General features: G+C 40.6%; 5 protein-coding genes across 5 annotated transcripts; 3 read left to right on the top strand and 2 right to left on the bottom strand.

Moving 5' to 3' along the window:
• Positions 1-967: 967 nt before the first annotated feature.
• Positions 968-4,561, top strand: rpf1 (ribosome production factor 1 homolog). Its single transcript, XM_083672166.1, has 9 exons — positions 968-1,251; positions 1,421-1,477; positions 1,696-1,776; positions 1,881-1,976; positions 2,482-2,635; positions 3,354-3,436; positions 3,704-3,885; positions 4,037-4,163; positions 4,422-4,561. Exons 1-9 carry the CDS (start codon positions 1,009-1,011, stop codon positions 4,461-4,463), a joined length of 1,065 nt encoding a protein of 354 aa, XP_083528292.1. The 5' UTR covers positions 968-1,008; the 3' UTR covers positions 4,464-4,561.
• Positions 4,562-4,970: 409 nt separating this feature from the next.
• Positions 4,971-6,308, bottom strand: LOC310806162 (guanine nucleotide-binding protein G(I)/G(S)/G(O) subunit gamma-5). Its single transcript, XM_083672167.1, has 3 exons — positions 6,035-6,308; positions 5,358-5,510; positions 4,971-5,261 (listed from the first exon to the last, which is right to left on the bottom strand). The coding sequence occupies exons 1-2, from the start codon at positions 6,113-6,115 to the stop codon at positions 5,385-5,387; spliced, it is 207 nt and encodes a 68-aa protein (XP_083528293.1). The 5' UTR covers positions 6,116-6,308; the 3' UTR covers positions 4,971-5,261; positions 5,358-5,384.
• A 611-nt stretch (positions 6,309-6,919) lies between these two features.
• spata1 (spermatogenesis associated 1) lies at positions 6,920-10,677 on the top strand (the record flags this gene model as incomplete). The annotated part of the gene is made up of 12 exons (XM_083672314.1): positions 6,920-6,976; positions 7,184-7,290; positions 7,576-7,693; positions 7,920-7,973; positions 8,065-8,416; positions 8,596-8,746; positions 8,908-8,968; positions 9,317-9,425; positions 9,526-9,651; positions 9,765-9,943; positions 10,136-10,234; positions 10,508-10,677. 12 exons carry the CDS (start codon positions 6,920-6,922, stop codon positions 10,655-10,657), a joined length of 1,563 nt encoding a protein of 520 aa, XP_083528440.1. The 3' UTR covers positions 10,658-10,677.
• Positions 10,678-10,966: 289 nt separating this feature from the next.
• On the bottom strand, positions 10,967-14,184 carry ctbs (chitobiase, di-N-acetyl). Its single transcript, XM_083672455.1, has 7 exons — positions 13,994-14,184; positions 13,702-13,840; positions 13,264-13,472; positions 12,564-12,735; positions 12,316-12,413; positions 12,055-12,216; positions 10,967-11,590 (listed from the first exon to the last, which is right to left on the bottom strand). Exons 1-7 carry the CDS (start codon positions 14,111-14,113, stop codon positions 11,399-11,401), a joined length of 1,092 nt encoding a protein of 363 aa, XP_083528581.1. The 5' UTR covers positions 14,114-14,184; the 3' UTR covers positions 10,967-11,398.
• A 4,917-nt stretch (positions 14,185-19,101) lies between these two features.
• LOC310806263 (vitellogenin-like) lies at positions 19,102-19,811 on the top strand (the record flags this gene model as incomplete). Its single annotated transcript, XM_083672313.1, has 3 exons — positions 19,102-19,138; positions 19,276-19,530; positions 19,672-19,811. 3 exons carry the CDS (start codon positions 19,102-19,104, stop codon positions 19,809-19,811), a joined length of 432 nt encoding a protein of 143 aa, XP_083528439.1.
• Positions 19,812-20,578: the final 767 nt, after the last annotated feature.

Raw genomic sequence — 20,578 nt, 5'->3', positions numbered from 1 at the left:
AACAGCTTGCTGACTGTGATTTTCTTCGCCAAAAGTGGTCCTTGTACAAGCCTAGAATTTTGACATATAAATAAATAGCTAAAAGTAAAAAGTAGTTTGTCTTCTCCTTTAAATAAAGAACACGTTTTCTCACAATGTACACTATGAAAACAATGGAACTACCAATGGATAAGCCCTTCAGCATCACTGTGGATCACTCCAAGTGGTGTGTGACTATGTATCACTATTTCACTGAGTATAACTAGATTTGTACTGCTGACATGAATAGAGAGGTTAGCCAGGAGAGCAAAGGTGGAGGGGCTATATGCACAGGCATCCAAGATGTGTGGAGGGCTTTCTATTGCCTTCTACTGTTGTTGAGACTTAAGAGCCATGTCCTGAGTGAACTGAGTGAACTGAGTGAACTGAAGAAAATCACAGTCAGCAAGCTGTTAATCTGTAACCAACCTTCCAAAAATGGATGCATTTTCGTGTAAGCATGTGTTGCAAAATCTTTCTTGATGACCTGGCTTAACCTCTCCATGTATTAATTCAACGTACTATGGGACTAATGCTTGATAAATCGCTCATTTATCAACAGGCCATCACATTAGTAAATTTAGCACACTGCAGTAATGTATTTTTATTATAGCAATAATAAACTGTTTTTATAAAAAATAACTTCTAACACCGCCTATTGTCTTTAATGTGCATTAATACTCCTCTGATACTTTGATAAGCCTAACCTTGTGAAACATTCCTTAACATCAAAGTCTATGTGTATCTTACGAATGTGTCTTGCATGAATTCCGTAATGTTTGTAAGTTTTCCCATTCCAATAGCCTTAAATGTCCGGTATGTTTTTTTTCTTCTTCTAACAGTCATTGGGTATCAGACGTCAGCATGTCTTCCTCGCCGCTAGGTGGCAAAAGAGGAGAGACGTCGTTTTTCGGATCAACGTAACTTCCTGTTACAGGGGAGCGAGGAAGTGAACACTACACGTGAGGGAAAATATACCCAGTTGACAACATGGATCCTAGAGAGAAGCCGAAAAAGCCCATTAAAACCATGAAAAAGAATCCAAAGAAGCAAAAGAAAGCGACTGCACCTCCAAAGGAAAATGGTATCGAAGACGTGGTTGAGAAAACGGAGCCAGAACGTGTTGATACTGCAGCAGATGCTTCGTTTCCACCCACATTTAGTGTGTCTGAAATAAAAAATAAACAACGCAGGCACCTCATGTTCATGAAACTTAAGCTAGAGAAACGAAAGGTAAGGAATTTTAGGATTCATAAATATGCATACAATTGGCAGTAGTTATTGAGGGTTGTCTGTTCAAATCCTCCTTTTAAAAACAAGTCAGCTATGGGGAAAAATCATGCCAGTTAAGATTATTGTTTTAGTACAACCATATGACTTATATTGTGAATTCATCTTTCAGCAAAAGCAGGTATTAAAGAAGAAAAAGAAAAAAGAAAGGGATGCTTTGGGTGACAAGGTAAGTTGGATGAATGCTCCTGCTGCACGGCCCTATGCCAACTGAATATGGCACCACAAGTTGTCACTGTCAGTCAACTGTATCTGTTGCTTAAGCCCTCTATATGGAAGTAGAAGGCTGTAAGAGTTGCCACTCATTGACTGACCATTGATTAGATTGATTAAATAATGGTTATTGGTGTCCTAACAACTCTCTCTCTTCACCTTTTCCAAATATAGGCTCCTCCTAAAGAAGTCCCAAAGACGATAGAAAACCAGAGGGTATACGATGAAACAACAGTTGACCCTGAAGATGAAGAGGTAATGTGTCTCTCTGCAGAGCTGTTTCAGGTCTTCTCAGTCTTCCCAGCAGTAGATCATTGTTGCATGTTGATACTTGTTGATGCTGATAATCTCTAATGCAGATAGCCTTTGATGAGGGAACTGATGAATTCTCTGCCTACTTCAACCGGTTGACCAACCCCAAAGTCCTCATCACCACATCAGACAGACCCAGAGGGGTGAGTACAGCACCATTAGACTACCTTTGTGTTCATTTGGATCGGTCTGAGCCAGGTGCTACATCGGATAGCATCCTCCTTTATGCAGTCATATGGACAGATAGAATTGGAGACATGTATTAAAATAAAAATGACCCAGCTTGTAATAAAGTCCTTCTTTCACTGACTCTTGATGGTTAGTCACCCAGTTCTCCCCTTTGACGGGCATCAAGCTTGCCAAATTTCTCTTGCAAAGTAATTTAATAGCAAGTAAAGACCAAATCCAGAGTTGGAGCTTTTGGCAGGTGTCTTGACACTCTTGACTCTTAATCACACTGAAATGTAGATGCGTTGTTTGTATATATGGCTGATCTATTGTCACTTAACATTCTCTGACTTACAATCACATAATTTCTACTGTGGGAAAAAAGTTATATTTTCATTCACATATAAAGTAGTCATAACATATTGATTGTAGCAATAACATTTTAATTACAACTGTCTGGTGTTCTCCTGTGTCTTTCAGAGGACAGTGAGGTTCTGTGGGCAATTGGCCACAATGATACCAGATGCACATGTGTACTACAGAAGAGGGTTGGCGCTGAAGAGGGTCATTCCCCAGTGCGTAGCCAGAGGTTTTACATACCTCATGGTCATCAATGAAGATCGCAAGGTGCCCAGTATCCTTTGATTGCGCTTGTGTGCTGTTGCTGTGTAAGAGAGTTGCTGCTTCAGAACATTCCGATATACACTCACCAGCCACTTTATTATGTACACCTGTTCAACTGCTCGGTTAACGCAAATATCTAATCAGCCAATCACATGGCAGCAACTCAATGCATTTAGGCATGTAGACATGGTCAAAGCGACCTGCTGAAGTTCAAACCGAGCATCAGAATGGGGAATAAAGGTGATTTTAAGTGACTTTGAACGTGGCATGGTTGTTGGTGCCAGATGGGCTGGTCTGAGTGTTTCAGAAACTGCTGATCTACTGGGATTTTCACGTACAACCATCTCTAGGGTTTACAGAGAATGGTTCGAAAAAGAAAATATCCAGTGAGCGGCAGCTCTCTGGGTGAAGATCATGTCAATATGGACCAAAATCTCTGAGGAATGTTTCCAGCACCTTGTTGAATCTATGCCACAAAGAATTAAGGCAGTTCTGAAGGCAAAAGGGGGTCCAACCCAGTACTAGCAAGGTGTACCTAATAAAGTGGCTGGTGAGTGTATATGCTATTATTTGGTCTCCTCATTGCATGTGCTCAAGTCAATCTTGACATTAATGTGCAATGTTGCAATGTATAGTCAGTATTCTGCCTCAGGTTGTATACTGTATGTCAAGTCAGACGTTCTTTGTAGATGTGTTTTTTGTTCAGTTTCCTTCACCCTGAAACTCAGACGGTATGGTTCTCTGTCACCTCCCTGATGGGCCCACAGCACACTTCAAAATCAGCAGTGTCCGATTGCGCAAGGAGATGAAGGCAAGCCATTTAATACTTTTTCGGTGTCATTGACCGTGCAGTTACATGGATGAGACATTACACTCAACATAGCCAGAAAACAGAATTCAGACATACAATCAGTGCAACACAACATACTGGTCAATCAAAAGTTTAGTAGAATGACAATTACTGGACCATGAAATATAAATTCAGTCCCCCTTGATGTATGCAGCTGTAAAGTAACTGAATTGTGTCAGTATTAAGCCTGAAGTATTGAAATAAGATGTGCTTTGTCCTGTCTTGCAGAGACGAGGGAAGGAACCGACAGAACACTCCCCAGAGGTGATCTTGAACAACTTCACCACTCGCCTGGGTCACAGCATCGGACGCCTGTTTGCTGCCCTCTTCCCCCACGACCCACAGTTCGTGGGTCGCCAGGTCGCCACTTTCCACAACCAGAGAGATTTCATCTTTTTCCGATTCCACAGGTGAATATCCTTATTACTAATCCTTGGATGTTTAGTACAGGGCCTTCGCTGCTCTCTACCTTTAGATTATTGTAGATAAAATGTCCTATTACAATTAAATCCCAAAGATGGATTGGTGACAATTGTACCACTGTCCTTACCCTTTCTTAAGATACATTTTCAAGAATGAGAAGAGGGTTGGCATTCAAGAGCTGGGCCCACGCTTCACCCTAAAGCTCAGATCCTTACAAAAAGGCACCTTTGACTCCAAGTTTGGGGAGTATGAGTGGGTTCACAAGGTGAGTCTCTCACTTCTTTGTTGGGATTTGGGTGATGGTGGTAACTGTTTATCTACTCAAACTGTAGAAACGTTTGTATAACATAATATTTTCATGAATATAAATATAATTTACATAAATACTTGCAATGGAGAGATAATTCCCTGTACCTTCCCTACAATTTCAACTTGTTCTGGGTTGTCTTTGCTTCTGTGTTTTCACTGTAGGAGAGTTATGGGGCAATTGAATAGCTACTAATGTTGCTTTTTAACTTTTCAGCGACATGAAATGGATGGCAACAGAAGGAAATTCAACCTTTGAGGAAAAAGTATGGATCTTACTGTGCATTGAACATCAGACATGTACTACACATAGTAGTGTGAGTGTCACATTCTGTCCAGGGCATACATTGCAGCGGTTACTTCAACCTGACTTTGGTGGCCAGGCAAATGTCTTTTGATGTTAACTTGCTGTGTGTCGGATTTTACATTTGAAAACCTATTGTCCACATTTGAACCCTAGAGCCTAATAACCCAACATGTCCATTTTTAGATCACTGATTTTGTATCTTATCAGTTTACTGTAAGATCCAGAGTTCTAAACAGACATGGAAATATAAAACATGTTGTTATACGCAGACTACAAATATACATCAAAACTCAGAATTAATGATATTGACTGTCAAAGAGCAAAGCAGTCTGATGGGCTCTTGCTTTGCTAAAAACTCTTCAGACATATATTGTGCAAATATAACAACATGTGGACCACACATTAACAGATCTGTCAATTGTATTTCTTATTAAATGAAAACATGTACATACAGTAATCTGAAATGTTAGTCATTTATTGTTAAATACAATACAAAAACGTAGTATTGTAAAGGCACTCATATGTTACTCTTGCACAGACTTAAGATGTACAATGTCTTTAGGGGGCACCTTGAGATGGATGCTTTGATGAGATGTTAAAAAAGGCGTAATACAAAAACGTTAAAAGTGGCTCTCAGCAGAAGTATTCCTTGTCCTCTGCTTCAAATAGCTTCTCAGTCTATGGTTCAGTCACAAGACCTCGTCTAGATGTATTCGGTGAAGTCCCTCACACAACCAGGATATTATAAACCTACAAAAAAAGATTAAAAACAAGTGGTTATTCATTTTTTAAGACATACATTTGGGGTTGGGAATACTATCTAAACTCTAAAGATCTGCAACTCACATTTGTTCATCAAGAAGAGAATGGCAACTATAGGAATGAGCAGACTTTCTGAGGTCTGAAGGGGTTTGTGCTGGAGGATACTCCCGTGAGCAGAGGATCATGGTGGGCATTCTGAATGCAAAACTGTTGCAAGTCCGCTGCAGCCTGCGACACCTGTAGATAATTGAATGTCATTGTGAATATTTCAGTTTTGATATGCTCCTTATACTTTCTCCATAAACAACTCATTAGAATGTATCTGAGAGCGTTGAAAAAGATGTGCGATAGATCGAAAGCGATACAGTTGCTGTTATTTACTATTATTTTCCACAATGAAAAATAACAGTAGTACGATATAATGTATGTGATATTTCTTATGAGAACGTTCCATATTAATAAAATGAAGTGGTGTGGTCAGAAACCAAACTTAAAAGTATTTATGATAGAATTTGAGGAAGATACAATTACATTCGGAGCAGTCACGTTTGGAACAGTGTAATGGTACAATGTTCATTCGTATAGTCACAGACTCTCTTCGGTATCGACAATTGAGATTGTTGCAAGTATGATGCGGGACTTAATGAAGGTTTTGAATACTACAGAGAGAAACTACACTCCAAGCTTAAAACCAAACTATTAAGTGCTAGGGATATTATAGCGAGTTTAGTATCCACGCCCTACTTGTTGCATGAACCCACCTTCACTCTGTTGATACTGGCTTCAAAACGCAGTTGAAGAACGACTTTCTTCATGGCTATGATGTTGGATGAGCCCGACATTCTTCTGATGATAATTCAATGCGATTCTAAATAATTGATATGCTAATAAAAAAACGTGAATGTGAAGAATGGATGTTGGTTTCCCTCCACGTTTCCGGTTTAAATTGAAGTCTAGCTTACACTTTCTATTACAATTGCGACATCTGGGGGCTGAACGTGAACGACGCTAGTGCACTGTAATCTTACGTTTCCCAGAATTTCTCATCGCTCCCAGTGTGTCATCTAGTGATCTTGAGCCGTCAACGTCTTGTATTGCAGATCACTAGAGCATTACGGTGTACAAAGCGAATTTTAAATACTGCAGGTGAAGCATGTTGTGTTTCCATTAGGTCTCCTGTTTAAGGACATTATTTCCCCAAAACCAGATACTCAATGAAGAAAACCTGGGTTTTATAAATCGACTGCTGAGTCAGACCTATTCAAATATTTACCCTGATTTCTATCTCGAGCTTTCTTATGAGCAAGTAATTGATAGGCAGTAGATAAGCGCCACAATAGAAGCGCTTGCACAACTATTCGTGTCCCGCATCAGCACCAGAGCAACCACAGTTGTACCCTCATAAAGAAACTTCTCTGATTGGCTGACAAAGTGGCTGGCTCTGTTTGATTACACAAGATTGTTACTTAGCAGTCCACTCCTCCACTCCTTACCGAGACAAGCAAGGCACGTCCACTGTTCTTATGTGTAACTGGTCGTTCATGGTTAAAAATATCCTTGAGTGACCTCTGCATTTATCATGGAAATATTTTGATGCCGTTGACAAATGGGTTTTTTCTTCATCATATTGCTTCGGTCAGTTGAAAATGGACTCATGCGAGTCTAAAATATATCCAAGGGAAAGACGACCCATAAGTAGGAAGGTATGAGACTATGATATCATTCTGAATTATTTGTACACAAGATGACTGATAATGATTATTGTTCTTATAAATGTTTTTATTATTATCATTTGTTTATCATAGACCGACTGTTAACAAATTGATTGTGTTTGGAGTTTTAATGGTGTTATTAAAAAAAAAAAAAAAAAAAAAAAATGTTTGATGGTGGGATATTGTTAAATTTAATAGTTTGTAGAGCTCCATGTGCTGTATGTACCAGATGAACAGTGGAACCCCAAACTCAATAAAGTACCTGTTGAAGCCATTGACAGCTTCATATCTGCAGGATTTGTCAGGTGAGAGAGCACATGCACTATTTAAATGTAGTGGTTATAGTGAGTAAACACAATGCAAATAATGGAAACAATAGCCCATGAATTGCTTGATTCACAGACGATGAATGTGCAAATAGCAAAACAGTGGGCTAACTATAAGATGTATGTATATGAGCATTCACATATGTTTACATTGATGCTAAGATTGGACAATTATTTAGTGCCACTGTCAGCCTAAACAAGTGTCACATGTAGTGTCATAAATTCCTCTTCACTATACATGGTTTGTAAACGTTTTCATCCCAGGGTGTATCCTGACATAACTCTTCAAACTCTTAGAGGTGAGCTTGGCATTCTCCTTGGAGAAGAGAGGAGTATTGACAAGTTTTCATTCCTGAAATGTGTGGGGCGGAGTTTGGCATTGGTGAGTATAGCAGGTATTGCTTAGGGAAGTGATTGTCTGTAGGCTGTATTTCATTTCATTGTTTAACCAACAGCCAATGTGGAACTACACTGACAACACAGTACTGTAGTGTCTTAAAGGTTTCCAAAAACAAAGGGTGTGTGCATCTTTGTGTGTTCATGTGTATGGAACACACACATAACACATTTTAACCAGACTTCTTTCCTTCAACCATATTTTGTTACAGGTCAAAACCAAACAAGAAAGGGATCTGAAAGTGAAGTCCTTTGCTCCACCAAATGTATGTGCAGTCCGCTTTAGTTCCTTAACTTTTTTGTATTACCATTGAACTACCTTAAATATAATCAAATACACTCATTTCCATTCCCCAGGCTCCTCAGCCAGAGCTCTACCTATTGCATATGGTGGAGAACGACAGTAGTGTTTGCTCACAGTCCCTCACCCCAGACACCCACAGTTACTCCACTGACACCCAGACTTACTACCCTCCCAAGACGCACTGTGTGCCAGCCGGGACAAAAGAGCCTGCTAAATTCCCCCAGATCCCCCAGGGTCTCCAGCAACCCCCTCTATCACCCAGCCCCGCAGAAGAAGAGGAGGAGAGCTACAGCTCAGAGGAGAACGAGGAGGAGCCTCTCCCATCCCAGAAGCCTGGGTGGCCTGAGGATGACCCACTCCTGAGCAAGACCCAAGTCCAGGGGAAGTCCCAGCCAGGGGCTAGAGGTGAGAATTAAGGAGAGAGTTCATGTTTTCTTACCTCAAAAGTGAGGTGTGAGGGCAATCCGAGCCTAGTATAAAAATGAACTGCAAAATAAACTGCCATTTTGTCATTTGTTTATTTATTTATTATATGTTTTACTGGGCAGAGTTGTAAGTGACTACAGTTTATTTTCAACACCTAGAAGCTGATTCAGTCCTGTTGAAGGAGTTCACATCTAAAGGTGAAACCAGTGTAAAGAAGAAACAGCGATATAAGAGAAACCGAGCTAGAGATTCAGGAGTCCCTGAGTCACTAGAGGATCAGGAGTCTGGGTTCTCTCTCACCCAACACAGGTAATCTGCTTAGGTAACGAGCAACAGAGAGTGAAATTACTGTAAATTCCATATGTCCATTATTAACTGAGAAATTCATTTTCATGTAATGAGGGCAGACACCACATTTATTTTTTGGAAATAAAAGTCAACATTTTGTGATAATATCTTTGTCTTTGCAGGTTTAGGAAATCTAAAGACACTCAGACACTGAAGTGCATCAGCAATAAACCCAACAAAGAGGTAATCACAAATGTATTTAGCATGTTTACCTCACATGTTCCATATTACAGGCTATTCGAATTCTGCAAGGCTATTTAAAAGCAGTCTATTGATTGTGACTGTTTTATTTGGGCCTTCTTAGTCAAGCAGGAAGTCTTGTATAATTGTAAATGACCAGCTCCTTGTAATTACCTTGTGTGCCTTTGTTACTGCTCTGAATTCCACAGTCACCACATGGATTCAATAACAAAAGAGTGAGGTCATAGTTGAGGACACCGGTCAAGAGTATCTGTGCTTCCATTTGAAGATTTTTATTTTTTTTAAATTTTAAATTTTAAATAATCAAGCTATTTTGAATGTTCTTGGAAGGTCTCTGAACATCCAGATTTATTGTCTACGCCTGCCCAGTACACCTCCCCACCTCAAACCTCTACCCGGACCACACATAAATCTGCTACCCCAGTCTTTCAAACAAGCAGTAAGATGGCATTTCTGTTGCATTCTCTTGGTTATCAAAATATCATAGTTGCACATTTGTTCTTAAATTAAAGTCAAAGGGCATGTGTATGTTTCCCCAGGAGATGAGCTGGTAGAGGAGATCAAGTTGGCAAAAGAGGAGAGAAAGCAACTTGAAAAGACAAGGCATGAGTTGCTAAGAAAAGGAAAAGACTTGTTGGCACAGAACAGACACCGCAGGAATCAAGGTGTTGACGGCATGACAATGTGATACTGATGTAGCCTACATCAATACCTGCATTTGTGGTACTATATAAGACTTTGTTCTTTTTTGCCTTTGTTTTTCTGTTATCTTTCTCAGCTCGTGACAGTTGGAAGAGAAGATATTTTGAGACCAAGAAGGCCACAGCCCCATTGGAGGACACACTGAGAAATCTCCGTCAGGAACTGGAGACGTTCTACAACAAACTCCTACACCAGCTCCAGGCTAGGGATGGGAGAGGCAAACCCAGACGACAGCCAAGATCCACCAGTACCAAGGTGAGTCATGTTCGGGTGGGGGCATGGACGCAATATTGATTTGATAATGTCAATGTCCACTAGAGGGAATCCAAGACTTGCAGTAGATCACACAATTAATTTATGAATGATTTATTTTCTAGTCATACCCTATGGGATTTTAAGACACATTTATTATTTACACTCACTTTATTACCTAATGTTCATGTTCAGAATGAGCTCATCATCCAGATAATGACAGAGAGCCATGAGATTGACAACCTGAAGAGGAAGGTGGATGATGCCAAGATGAAACTTGTCACAGAGTTCAAGGTATCCACATCCTAAAGTCCTTTCTCTGCTCATTTGCTAACCATCTGTCCTTATATCAGTTATGCCCTGGGGAAAAACTACAGCACTGTCATTTAGAGGCTGGCCTGAAATAAAGGCTGCAGCCACTGAACTATTTGGATAGCTAATACACCTTATAGAGCTCTAAGACATTTCAGTGAACAACTTTAATCTCTGTTGCCAAGAAATTGAAAGGTGTACAGGCAGGTATTTTATGTTTCATTGACGTGCTTCTCTGATTTATCATCATTTTAGCTAAGGAAGCAGGCTGCCACAGAGCTGCGGGCCCTGAGGGCTGAACTAGCTCAGAAGAAGACTCGGTCGTCTCTCTCTGGATACATGGCCTCGCTAGGCTTTGGAGCAGCAGCATGTGACAGAACACACGCTCAAGGCATCCCTACCTGATCTGCCCTTTTATTTTCTCAATTAAAAAGCCAATCTACTGTATGTATTTTTCTGAATGTTTTACTATGTACAGATCTCACAGATTTTGGTCTGAACTTTTTTGTCTTTGTTATGTTTTGTGAACTATGATATTATTGGTGCTGCTTTGGTATCTGATTTGATCATTTTCCTGTATTGATACTGCAGAATCAATAACTTGATACTGCTACCAAATATGCTAAACGCTTGAATATTTTTAAAGCAATAGTAACATCCATGATGTGAAATTCATAACTAGCTTTGCAAACCAGTTGTTTCACGGTTGAGTTTTTAAAAAGACATTTCACATTTGTTTTAGAGTTGATTTTATTTCTAAATCATAAACTGGCTTATGAAAGTATTTATTAAGTTATTCCACAAATCACTTGTTTTGTACAATTTGGAATGTCTTACAATGCTGAGCTTGTTAATCAACCATTTTGAGAGTACAGTTTATGTTAAACAGTATGCTTCACCTTGGTAAGAAACACATTCACTCTGTACAATTGGAAAGAATGTCCAAGTAATCTTTTTTTTACAATTGTAATAAAAAACAACAACAATGTGTCTGAAGTGCAAGTATGTATCCCTGAATTCAAAAGGAAGACATCACTGTTCCTCCGTCCCCCTTCTGTCCTCAGACAAAAGATTATATTGACTTAGCAACAAATAGCTGTGGGACCGAGGGGAACAGTAAATCTCTCAGCACTATACTTGTTGGCATCAATGGGGTTCTATGAGGACATTCCACATGTCTGCACTCTGCTGCTGGGCAACTGGGTTGTTGCTGTAGTCCAAGAGGTTGCCGTTCCACATGCCAATGCCCCTCAGACCCTGGTTTCGCACATAGAACGCCTTCCGGGAAATGCTGTCTGGGTCATCATACCAGACCTGATGGATCTGTCCCTTTTGGTCCTGTGCGGACAATATTTCAGTTATTTTCATATACAAATACAGGGGCAGGCAGCAGCTGGCAAACAATCATTCAGAACAATAGCTCCCTCTTTTGGTGCAATACAGACATGCAACCTTGCTGAAAGTTCAACCTGGAGCCACAGTGGTTTATAGAGTCTGGAAGGGGCAATTTGTTTGGAAGGGACTGTGTAAGCTCAGGCTGACGGCGCTGTAGTCAAACAGCATTTCCCAGAAATGGCAGCATTGTGTTGAGTTGTACTTTGTCACCAGAGTTAGAGACAAAAAGACTTGCTCTCACACTACACGTTCTGTACACTTGTTCACTCCCCCACATGGATTTCAAAGCATCGGATTGGTGTAATCAATGGCTCTTACACCACTACTATGCTTTTAAATCCATGTGCGGTAGTGGACAATTACACACTTCAGGGACAAAGGTGGAGAATTGGGAATGCTGTTTATACCTTGTAGTTGTAGTAGGGAGCCATCTGGATTTCGTCCCAAAGCCTGCCAGACATGGAGCCGTTGACCTGTTTCATCATAATACTGAAAGGGATCTGACGTCCAGCTGCATCACTGCAAGGGGCACCCCGGAAAGGAACCTTGGCTATAGTACACACCCCGTCCTAATAGTGGACAAAAACACACATGGTAGAGTCCATCTGCAATGTTAGAAAGTATACCATATACCAGTATGCCATATACCCTAGTTATGGAGTATTTACCTGGGAGAGGTTGAGACATGGGTAATCATAGCCGTACCATGGTACTCCCATCACAAGCTTCTTCGGATCTATCTTCATCGACAAATATTGGTCATACGCTGTCGTAAAAGATCAAGCCAGGTCAGTATTACATAACACAGGTTGTTCAGTATGAGGAGTAGACCTGACAGTTAGTGTAGGGAGCAGGGATTTTGCATTAAAATTTGTTTATTTGATTTGTCTTCACGTTTAGAGTTTGTATTACTTACCTGTCAGTGTCTGGTTGAATGGGGCATTAGCCATCGCAACACAGTCCCCCCATATCTGGCTCTGCTCGTCATATGACATCACAAACAGCAGGTCACAGGACTCGGCAATGGCAACGTAGTCATAGCAGCGTTTGTCTATACACTTGGGCGACCAGGCTACATCAAAGGAGACCTGAGAATAATGGTGCATTCATGATCAACTCTGAAACTCAGAATTCCCACCTGTGATCTTGCATCTCTGAGTTCAGAGCATTCAAGTGATTTGAGGTCAGAAACTCCAAACAACATGAACGCCTGCTGCTGAGGCTAATGTTGACCAGTTATAACTGCTTTAACTTTCAATTTTTGCAAGTTTGCAACTCTCACCCAGGTACTCCAGCAAACTCTTCCATCACCCAGCCCTACAGAAGAGGAGGTTCAATATGAACCCCCAATGCATTCCCTATGGTTTATTTGGGAACTGTTAAAGAACCAAACCATTCAGAACAACCGGAATTGGTACAGACATCGATAAAATGCTAACAATACTAGGTAGGGATCCAACAGCTGACTAAAAAGGTCAGCATGGTCACCTAAGAGAGTTGCAGACAGCAACCATCATTGCTAATGGTAATTCTTCCTACATGTCCCCATACCCCCAATAATGGGTCAGGAATATGACACTATTTTTATCCAATGAGGGTTAACATGATGGTTTCACCTGAGAACCTGGGATCTCTCTGTGAAAGGCCTGGGTAGTCTCTTTGACGAGTGCAGTCAAAGCATAGTACTCTGGGGAGGCATCCGCCACCGCTTGCTCAATGTCTATGTTGATGCCATCCATAAACTGTTGCTTGGCCAAGTTCACTTTGTCTGTGATCCATGCTGTCCTGTTGGCAGGGTCCACTATTTCAGAGAGATGCACATCACCTGAATACCAAAAGATGATGTTAGTTATGCACTTGATTCATGTATTCATAGACATGGCTCAATTGTTCCAACTTAATTCACAGTGAGCAAGAAGAGGCTTTCTCATTTTATTTGAATATGGCTCCTTCAGTGAATGATACAATATATATTGGACATGGACAGAGGCAGGGTTGAGGTTAGTTGCAACTGCAACTCTATAAGAGGCTTCTCTATGGTTGAGAAGGTTTACCTTTTAGGACTAGCCGTGCCCCTTTTGAATGGGCATAACACATGAGTTCCGCATCATACTTCCCAAATGCAGCCACAGTTGTCACTTTGTTCCAATCAAATGACTTCCATGCTTTTTTGCCCACATCAAACACAAACACCTGTAGAGAGATCAGTGACAAGTGGACAATAAATGAACTCTCACTATCTTGCAAGTAGCTAACAACGTTTTGCAATCAAGTAGACAGAAATGTTTGGTGAAGAACAGCTAGGTGTGATTTTCATGCAGAAAACGGAAACATTATAGCAGCTACCTCGAAGTCCTTTTCTTCGCGAATTTGTTGACAAAGCTCCTGGGTCTCACACGGACAAACGTCTGCCTTGCAACGCAGGTCAACCACCATCAGAAACAAAAAGATCCACAGTTTTGACATTGTTACTAGTTACTGGAGAAAATGAAACTGTCACCAGCTTTAATCATCAAATCACATGCTTATGTTGTCCAGAAAATCCCACCAAGTACAGAAAGCCAGGTAGGACAGTTTTAATCTGTGTACGGTTTGCCCCAAGGCAGAAAAGAGCGCATACATTTTTCACAGATATTGACACGTTTTACGATTGTCGCATAATATTTAGGTGTCGTGATAAACAGCCACAATTGTTTTCTAAAATGGACGCATCAGAGTAAGCACATTATTTACTTAACACGATAAAACAAACACACTACCTGGTCAGTGTGACCTACAGAAAACTTTGCCGCAAAAGGTTAAGATTAAGTTGTGAATGTGTTCATAACGATTTCAGCCACATCAATTAATTTTTTACCTGGGATTGTAGTCAATAATCAATTCAACAGTCTATTTTGCGTATTCTCCATGAATGGAGAATTTTGTCAATGCAGCATTTGCAATGAAAGGAATCATACTGGTATTTGTTGTGACCACTGTAGGTAAGGATTGTAGACCTATGCTGCTTGTTGGGTGTACATTTTGCTCAGTCCAATAAAATGTTTCGTTGTCATCCTTCTTTTAGGATGTCATCAGATACAGCTCGGTGAGCACCGATCAAACTCTTTGAAATACAGTGTCAAGGTCACATTTATTTATTTTGACTGAGAGCCTCTTTTGATGTTCCTGTTCACAGACATTACATTTGCCAGTAGCAGGACCTACAAGTACACCTATGAGCGTATATTACTGTCTAGTGGGTCTGAGAACTCCTTGATAAGAGCTGGAGTGAAGATAAGCTCTGGTGTTGACATCACCAAGGTGTCCCCTAAGACCTACTTACTGCAGGTCAGCCAATAAAGAAACATTCACCACACCATACAGTGCATTTTCATTTGTCATTGTTTATTTTGGAAATGCTTTCTATAAAACCAAGAGAAATAAATGTCATCATAACCTTGAGTGCTGGTTTCAGATGGTGAGTCCAAATATCCAGGAGCAAAATGGAGTCTGGCCAGAATCTCCCTTTGTACCTGCAGCAAAGCTTCTCAGAGTACTGAGGCTTCAGCTTTCACAGCCAGTCAGGTTTGAGTATGAGCATGGCAGAGTGGGCAGACTATTCCTGCCCACTGGGGTGTCTGAGACCCTGATCAACATTCACCGTGGCATCCTGAGTATGCTCCAGGTGATCCTAAAAAGCACCCAGAGTGTCTATCAGCTGCAAGAGGTCAGAGGTCAAACATAATGTCTTTGATATTTCATATCAGACTAAACATTTACATGAACATGCCCTTCTGTGTACTATTTCTCTTTTGCTTTAGATGGACATTTCAGGAACATGCCACACTAGCTACGTCATCAAGCAGGAGAGAAATATGGAGCAAATGGTCATCATTAAATTCAAGAACTTCAGTAACTGTGAGGCCAAAGTCCAGATTAACATTGGCAAGACATACCTTTATGCGACTGACTCATACAGTGAGGTAGGCATTTTGTGGCACAAAGTGCAAGGCTGTCAATTGCTTTGGATGGGGTTTCAGATAGGCCTGAATTATGAGAAATCTGCTGAGCATTTCCTCTGATTTATCAAGACAACAGAGGACTTCAGAGGCACTGCGGCCTTTAGATACGTGTTGCTTTCACAGAAGCAAGGTACGACACTCACACTGCCCCAGGATGGTGTAATGTCATTGGTGAAAATTTATCGAAGAGTTTAGGTGTCAGCTCTATTCATATTTAAGGTGTCAGTTCTATTCATATTTGGAAACATGTTCAAAAATTCTCCATAAGGATGGCTCCTCAGTTGAAGTTTACTACTTTACGCAATACGTTTTTAAAATGGTGACCCAAAATGTAACTGAAACATGCAGATAACATCATCAGAACCTCACTTCATCCCATCAGTCAGACACTCTTCTTTCTGGAGGTGAAAGAGACAAGTGGCAGCTTTCCTGTTGTGGAGTTTGAGCATCGTGGAGACATCCAGTATCAGTTTACACCTGTGGTCCATCAGTTCCCATTTCATTTTTCCAAATTGGAGAATCCAGACGCACAGGTGAATTAAATGCCATAAGCTTTCAATTGAATGAGTATAAGTATGGGGTATTTCTACATTATTTTTCCTGTACTTTTCATTTAGGTGATAAACATCCTTCAGCAGCTGGTCATGAAAAATGTTGAGAGGGTCTTGATAGGTTCTCCAAGGGAATTCCATCAGTTAGTTCAGCTGTTGCATTCGTGTTCTCATGAAAATCTCAAGGTTGTCTGGACACAATACAAAAACTCCCTTCAGTACAGGAAACAAAATACCAATACACCAATCTATGTTGTTTGAAAAATGTTTTTTTCGTTGACCTTATGATAACTTATATGTATGTGGTTTACCTTAAGACGTTGGTTACTGGATGCATTGCCAGCTGTTGGGAACACTGTCTCTTTCAAGTTCATAGTTGATAAGGTCATAAAGAAGGAAGTGTCTCTGAATGAGGAAGGGCAGGTTCTAGTGTCAGCTTTGCACCTTGTCCAAGCCCAAGCATATACCCTGAACATAGCAACTGTAAGTGTGCCCATTATGATTCTGATCGTTCCCATGGGTTCTCCTTCTATACTTAATAGCAAACTCTAACCCTGAATAGCAAATTCAGTCACCATAATAAAGTATGTATTTCTTCTCCTCAGGGTCTTCTATTATCAAAAGATCAAATTCTTTCCCCAGTTGTGTTCAAGCTTGCCATGTTAGTCTATGGGTCAATGATGAATAGATTTTGCAGGATGAATAGAAATTGTGCTGACATACTGTATATTTGAAGGTAATTCGTCTCTTGGATAATGAATATTTTTTCACATCCAATGAATTCTTTCAGTTGATACTGATCCTCAAATTTAACATTAACATATTTTTTAACTTAAATATAATGAGTCTAATCTTTGTTTTCATTGCCCTGTGTAATAGCACCTCCATGACTTTACTACAGAGGCATTAAGTGATGCCCACGAGGAGAACATAATATTGGCCATGAAGGCCATGGGTAATGCAGGCCACCCTTCCAGCATCAAGCTCATCATGAAAGCCCTCTCTGGCCTGTCCTCCTCAAACCCTGAGTCCCTGGCCAAAGTCAGTGTAGCTGCTGTGTTGGCCTTGAGAAATATTGCCAAAGTTGACTCTCAAAGGGTACAGTTTCTTCCCTAAAAAACTGGCAAATAATCTTCAAACCATCCATCGTAAAATTCCTCTTCTCCATGTTTCTCATTTAGTAGGATGTCACATCTCTTTCAGGTTCAGAAAGTTGCTCTGTGAACGCTCGCACAACCTACAGTATATTGTGTGCTGTATATCTTGTCAATCTGTATGGAATTCCATTTGATAATCCTGTTCTTCATGCAGGTCCATTGATTGTGCTACCGCTGTGAAACTTCTCAGCCTCAAGCTTGAGAAGTTGAGCTGGAGATACAGCAAAGCATTCCACAACGACCAGTACGAATGTGAGTCGTCTACCACTTCAGATGATTCACAGAGATTCTTTGGGCTTTGCATTGGATTCTCAATAAAGACCCAGTTTCTTTTTCATTATTTACCTCATGGTATTTGCTTTTTGTTTTTGTTGTCTCTCTCTGACTGTCTCTCTGCAGACAAAACAAAGACAGGAGCTGCAATCAGTGTGTATCTTCTGAACAGTGCAGTTTTTTCCCCAGGGCACTCATTACCACAGTTCAGGCCTACCTTCAAGGCAAAACTGTGGATGCACTAGAGGTAACATTCTATTGCCAAGAATGTTTCTGTTAACAGATTTCTTTTATCCTTCCATTACCAGTATGATATTTGTCTGGTTTATTGAATGACATTTTTCACTTAGGTTGGTATACATGCAGAAGGCATTTAGGATGTAATGTTGGGGAGAAATGACCAATCTCACAGCTTCTCCTCAGAAAGTAATATTCAAAAGGTTTTGAAAATGGTAAGGACCTGATCTGGCGAGGAAAACCTTGGCATCTGTGTATGTGAAGCTTTTTGGACAAGAGATGTTCTATGCCGAAATGGATAAGAAAACTATAGAGGGTTTACTTAAGGTAAATTTGGAAGGATTTGTACAGAATACATGCTATTACATAATATTTTCTTCTGGATCAGATGTATATTGACAATTCCATAATTGATTGTGTAGATTGTTAAGGAGCCGGTGTCAAGAGAGAGCCTAATTTGGAGGACCTTAGCATTGCTGCAAGCTGGAACAACAGCTCAGTGGTCTAAAGCTGTCCCACTAACAGAGATGAGGGTCATTGTCCCAGCTTCTATTGGGTTACCCTTGGAGATGGGCCTGTACTCTGCTGCAGTGGCCACTGTCTCAGTGACAGGTGAATCATTTGCAGCATTGAATCCATTGAATTCAAACAATTCACCTGACAGCTTATGATGCTTCCTGCATTTCACGACAATCTCTCTCTGCCTTACCCTACTGTAGTTCAAGCTAAAGTTTTACCGCCCCCTACAGGAGATATCCGTCTAGGCCGCTTGTTCAACTCCTGTGTCCATCTCTCAACTGATGGTACTATAAGGTATGAAATATATATAGTGTTTCTTATGTTTTCAAATAGGTTTTATTGTATTCCCCCACCTCAATCCTGACATAACACATTTCTTCCTATCCTCTCCCTGACAGCAAGTTGTGTTGCAGATGCAGGGAGAATCACTACTTTTGATATAGTTCAGTACTCTAATAACATGCCATCAGGCTGCTTCCACGTCTTTGCCCAGGAGTGCCTCGACAAGCCTAGCTTCATGATTCTCCTGAAACGACCCATCAAAGGCAGCATGCACGCTGTGAAGGCACACTTTAATGATAGGTAGGGAACCATTTTCCAAAGGAACACAAATTCTAAGCCATAATAGCGCCTCATTGATTTTTATTTCCTTTCGTGATGTTGACATATTACCCTCTGTCAGTGGGGGGTTGATAGTACTGTATAACGTTTAGGAGATGCGGCTTAGTAGACTTCCCTTCAAAGATGCAGCAGGTAAGCAGAACAACCATCAACATAATAAACACCACATTTTTATCAGATCAAACAAATCTCATTTACCAGAGAGAGAGACTAAAGGTAATCTCACCCACCAGCTAGCTCTCTTTATTGGTCATTTTTGTGATTGACAGGTGTGGTGGTGATAGAGAGAGAGGGCCGTGGAGTGGTAGTAAGGGCAGAGGGCTATGATTTGGATGGGTTCTATGTTGATGGGGAGAAGGCGGAGGTGAGAGTCAGCCCTATGCTCAGGGGAAGGATGTGTGGACTGTGTGGTCCCAGCGATGGAGAGCGCAAGCACGTGTACCGCATGCCAGATGGCAGACAGGCCCAGAGTGCCACAGGCTTTTCCCACTCATGGCTATTAACCCAGGGCTGCTGCAGTGATGGTGAGAAGTTAGCTATCGTAGCCCTCTTTTCCCAGTGACACATGGAAGTTAACTATTATTTAAAAAAAAAAAAAAAAAAAACATCAAAACAACAACATGTGTATTAAGCATTATTATTGGTCCAGTCTGTTGTTCTTTCAGAATGTATGCTCCGATGGGAGCATGTGGCCCTTCACAGGACAGTGTCCATTGTAGGAAAAGAGTCCAGCTGTAACTCCACAGAACCTGTACTGCGCTGTGCCCATGGGTGTGTGCCCAAACACGTAGTCCCCGTCACCTGATCAACCCACAGGTACAGTACACTAACATGCGGATATGCTTTCTTGTGGTTCATATACTGTATTTACTCAGCAATATCTTCTAATATTGTTGCAATTATGATATTCAGTAAAAACTGATAGAAATGTATAGAGGATTTGTCCTGGTTTCTGTAGGGAGTCCAATCAGAAGGGAGGACCATGGCTATTTCCCTGGAAAAACGACAGACTCTGAGGAATTAGTGATGGCTGACACTGAGTGCTCCTGCCCAGCTGACAAAGGCACTGCTTGACTGGTTGAATCCGACTGTGCTGTTGTTCTCCAGCTCCCCTACTTAATTTAGGATATAATAAAAATAGAATACTGTCGAATAGAATAACTTTATTTTTCCCAGGAGAAACTTCAGGTGTGGCATTCTGATCAGACAGCTGTTTGACTAACATTCAGCCTTCTCAGTTTATGTAGAAAAAACAACCTGGAGTTGGATCCCAATTTCAATTTGGTGTCAATTATTGTAATTGTTCCAATTATTTGTTTTTTATTTCAATTAAAATAGTTTCCTCAAAAGCAAATGTCTACAATTTTATGTTGATTTTGACATATCCTTGAACATGTTTCACCTTTTTAGAATAAACAATATGATGCATAACAAGAACTTGATATATGTCAAGTGGATACATTTTTGCATAATATGGACCACTTGAATAACCAAATGAATAATAATAGTGGTAATGCCACTGTAAATCACTGGTTTTGTAAAATAGAGAACAAACAACACTGATCCAAAAAG

This window comes from Argentina silus (assembly GCF_951799395.1).
Source record: "Argentina silus genome assembly, chromosome: 6".
Taxonomy (NCBI): Eukaryota; Metazoa; Chordata; class Actinopteri; order Argentiniformes; family Argentinidae; genus Argentina; species Argentina silus.
Note: the sequence above shows the minus strand (reverse complement) of the source record. Positions and strands in the feature narration are given on the sequence as shown.

What these genes read in the sequence shown, in the direction of transcription:
- rpf1 (XM_083672166.1), top strand. Translation starts at nt 1,009, where the DNA reads ATGGATCCTAGAGAGAAGCCGAAAAAGCCCATTAAAACCATGAAAAAG. An exon ending in ATCTTTTTCCGATTCCACAG is followed by an intron (nt 3,886 to 4,036) that starts GTGAATATCCTT and finishes CCCTTTCTTAAG; the next exon opens with ATACATTTTCAAGAATGAGA. An exon ending in AGTATGAGTGGGTTCACAAG is followed by an intron (nt 4,164 to 4,421) that starts GTGAGTCTCTCA and finishes TTAACTTTTCAG; the next exon opens with CGACATGAAATGGATGGCAA.
- LOC310806162 (XM_083672167.1), bottom strand. Translation starts at nt 6,115, where the DNA reads ATGTCGGGCTCATCCAACATCATAGCCATGAAGAAAGTCGTTCTTCAA. An exon ending in CCAGTATCAACAGAGTGAAG is followed by an intron (nt 5,511 to 6,034) that starts GTGGGTTCATGC and finishes AATTATCTACAG; the next exon opens with GTGTCGCAGGCTGCAGCGGA.
- ctbs (XM_083672455.1), bottom strand. Translation starts at nt 14,113, where the DNA reads ATGTCAAAACTGTGGATCTTTTTGTTTCTGATGGTGGTTGACCTGCGT. An exon ending in ATTCAACCAGACACTGACAG is followed by an intron (nt 12,414 to 12,563) that starts GTAAGTAATACA and finishes CTTTTACGACAG; the next exon opens with CGTATGACCAATATTTGTCG. An exon ending in CATGTCTCAACCTCTCCCAG is followed by an intron (nt 12,217 to 12,315) that starts GTAAATACTCCA and finishes GTCCACTATTAG; the next exon opens with GACGGGGTGTGTACTATAGC.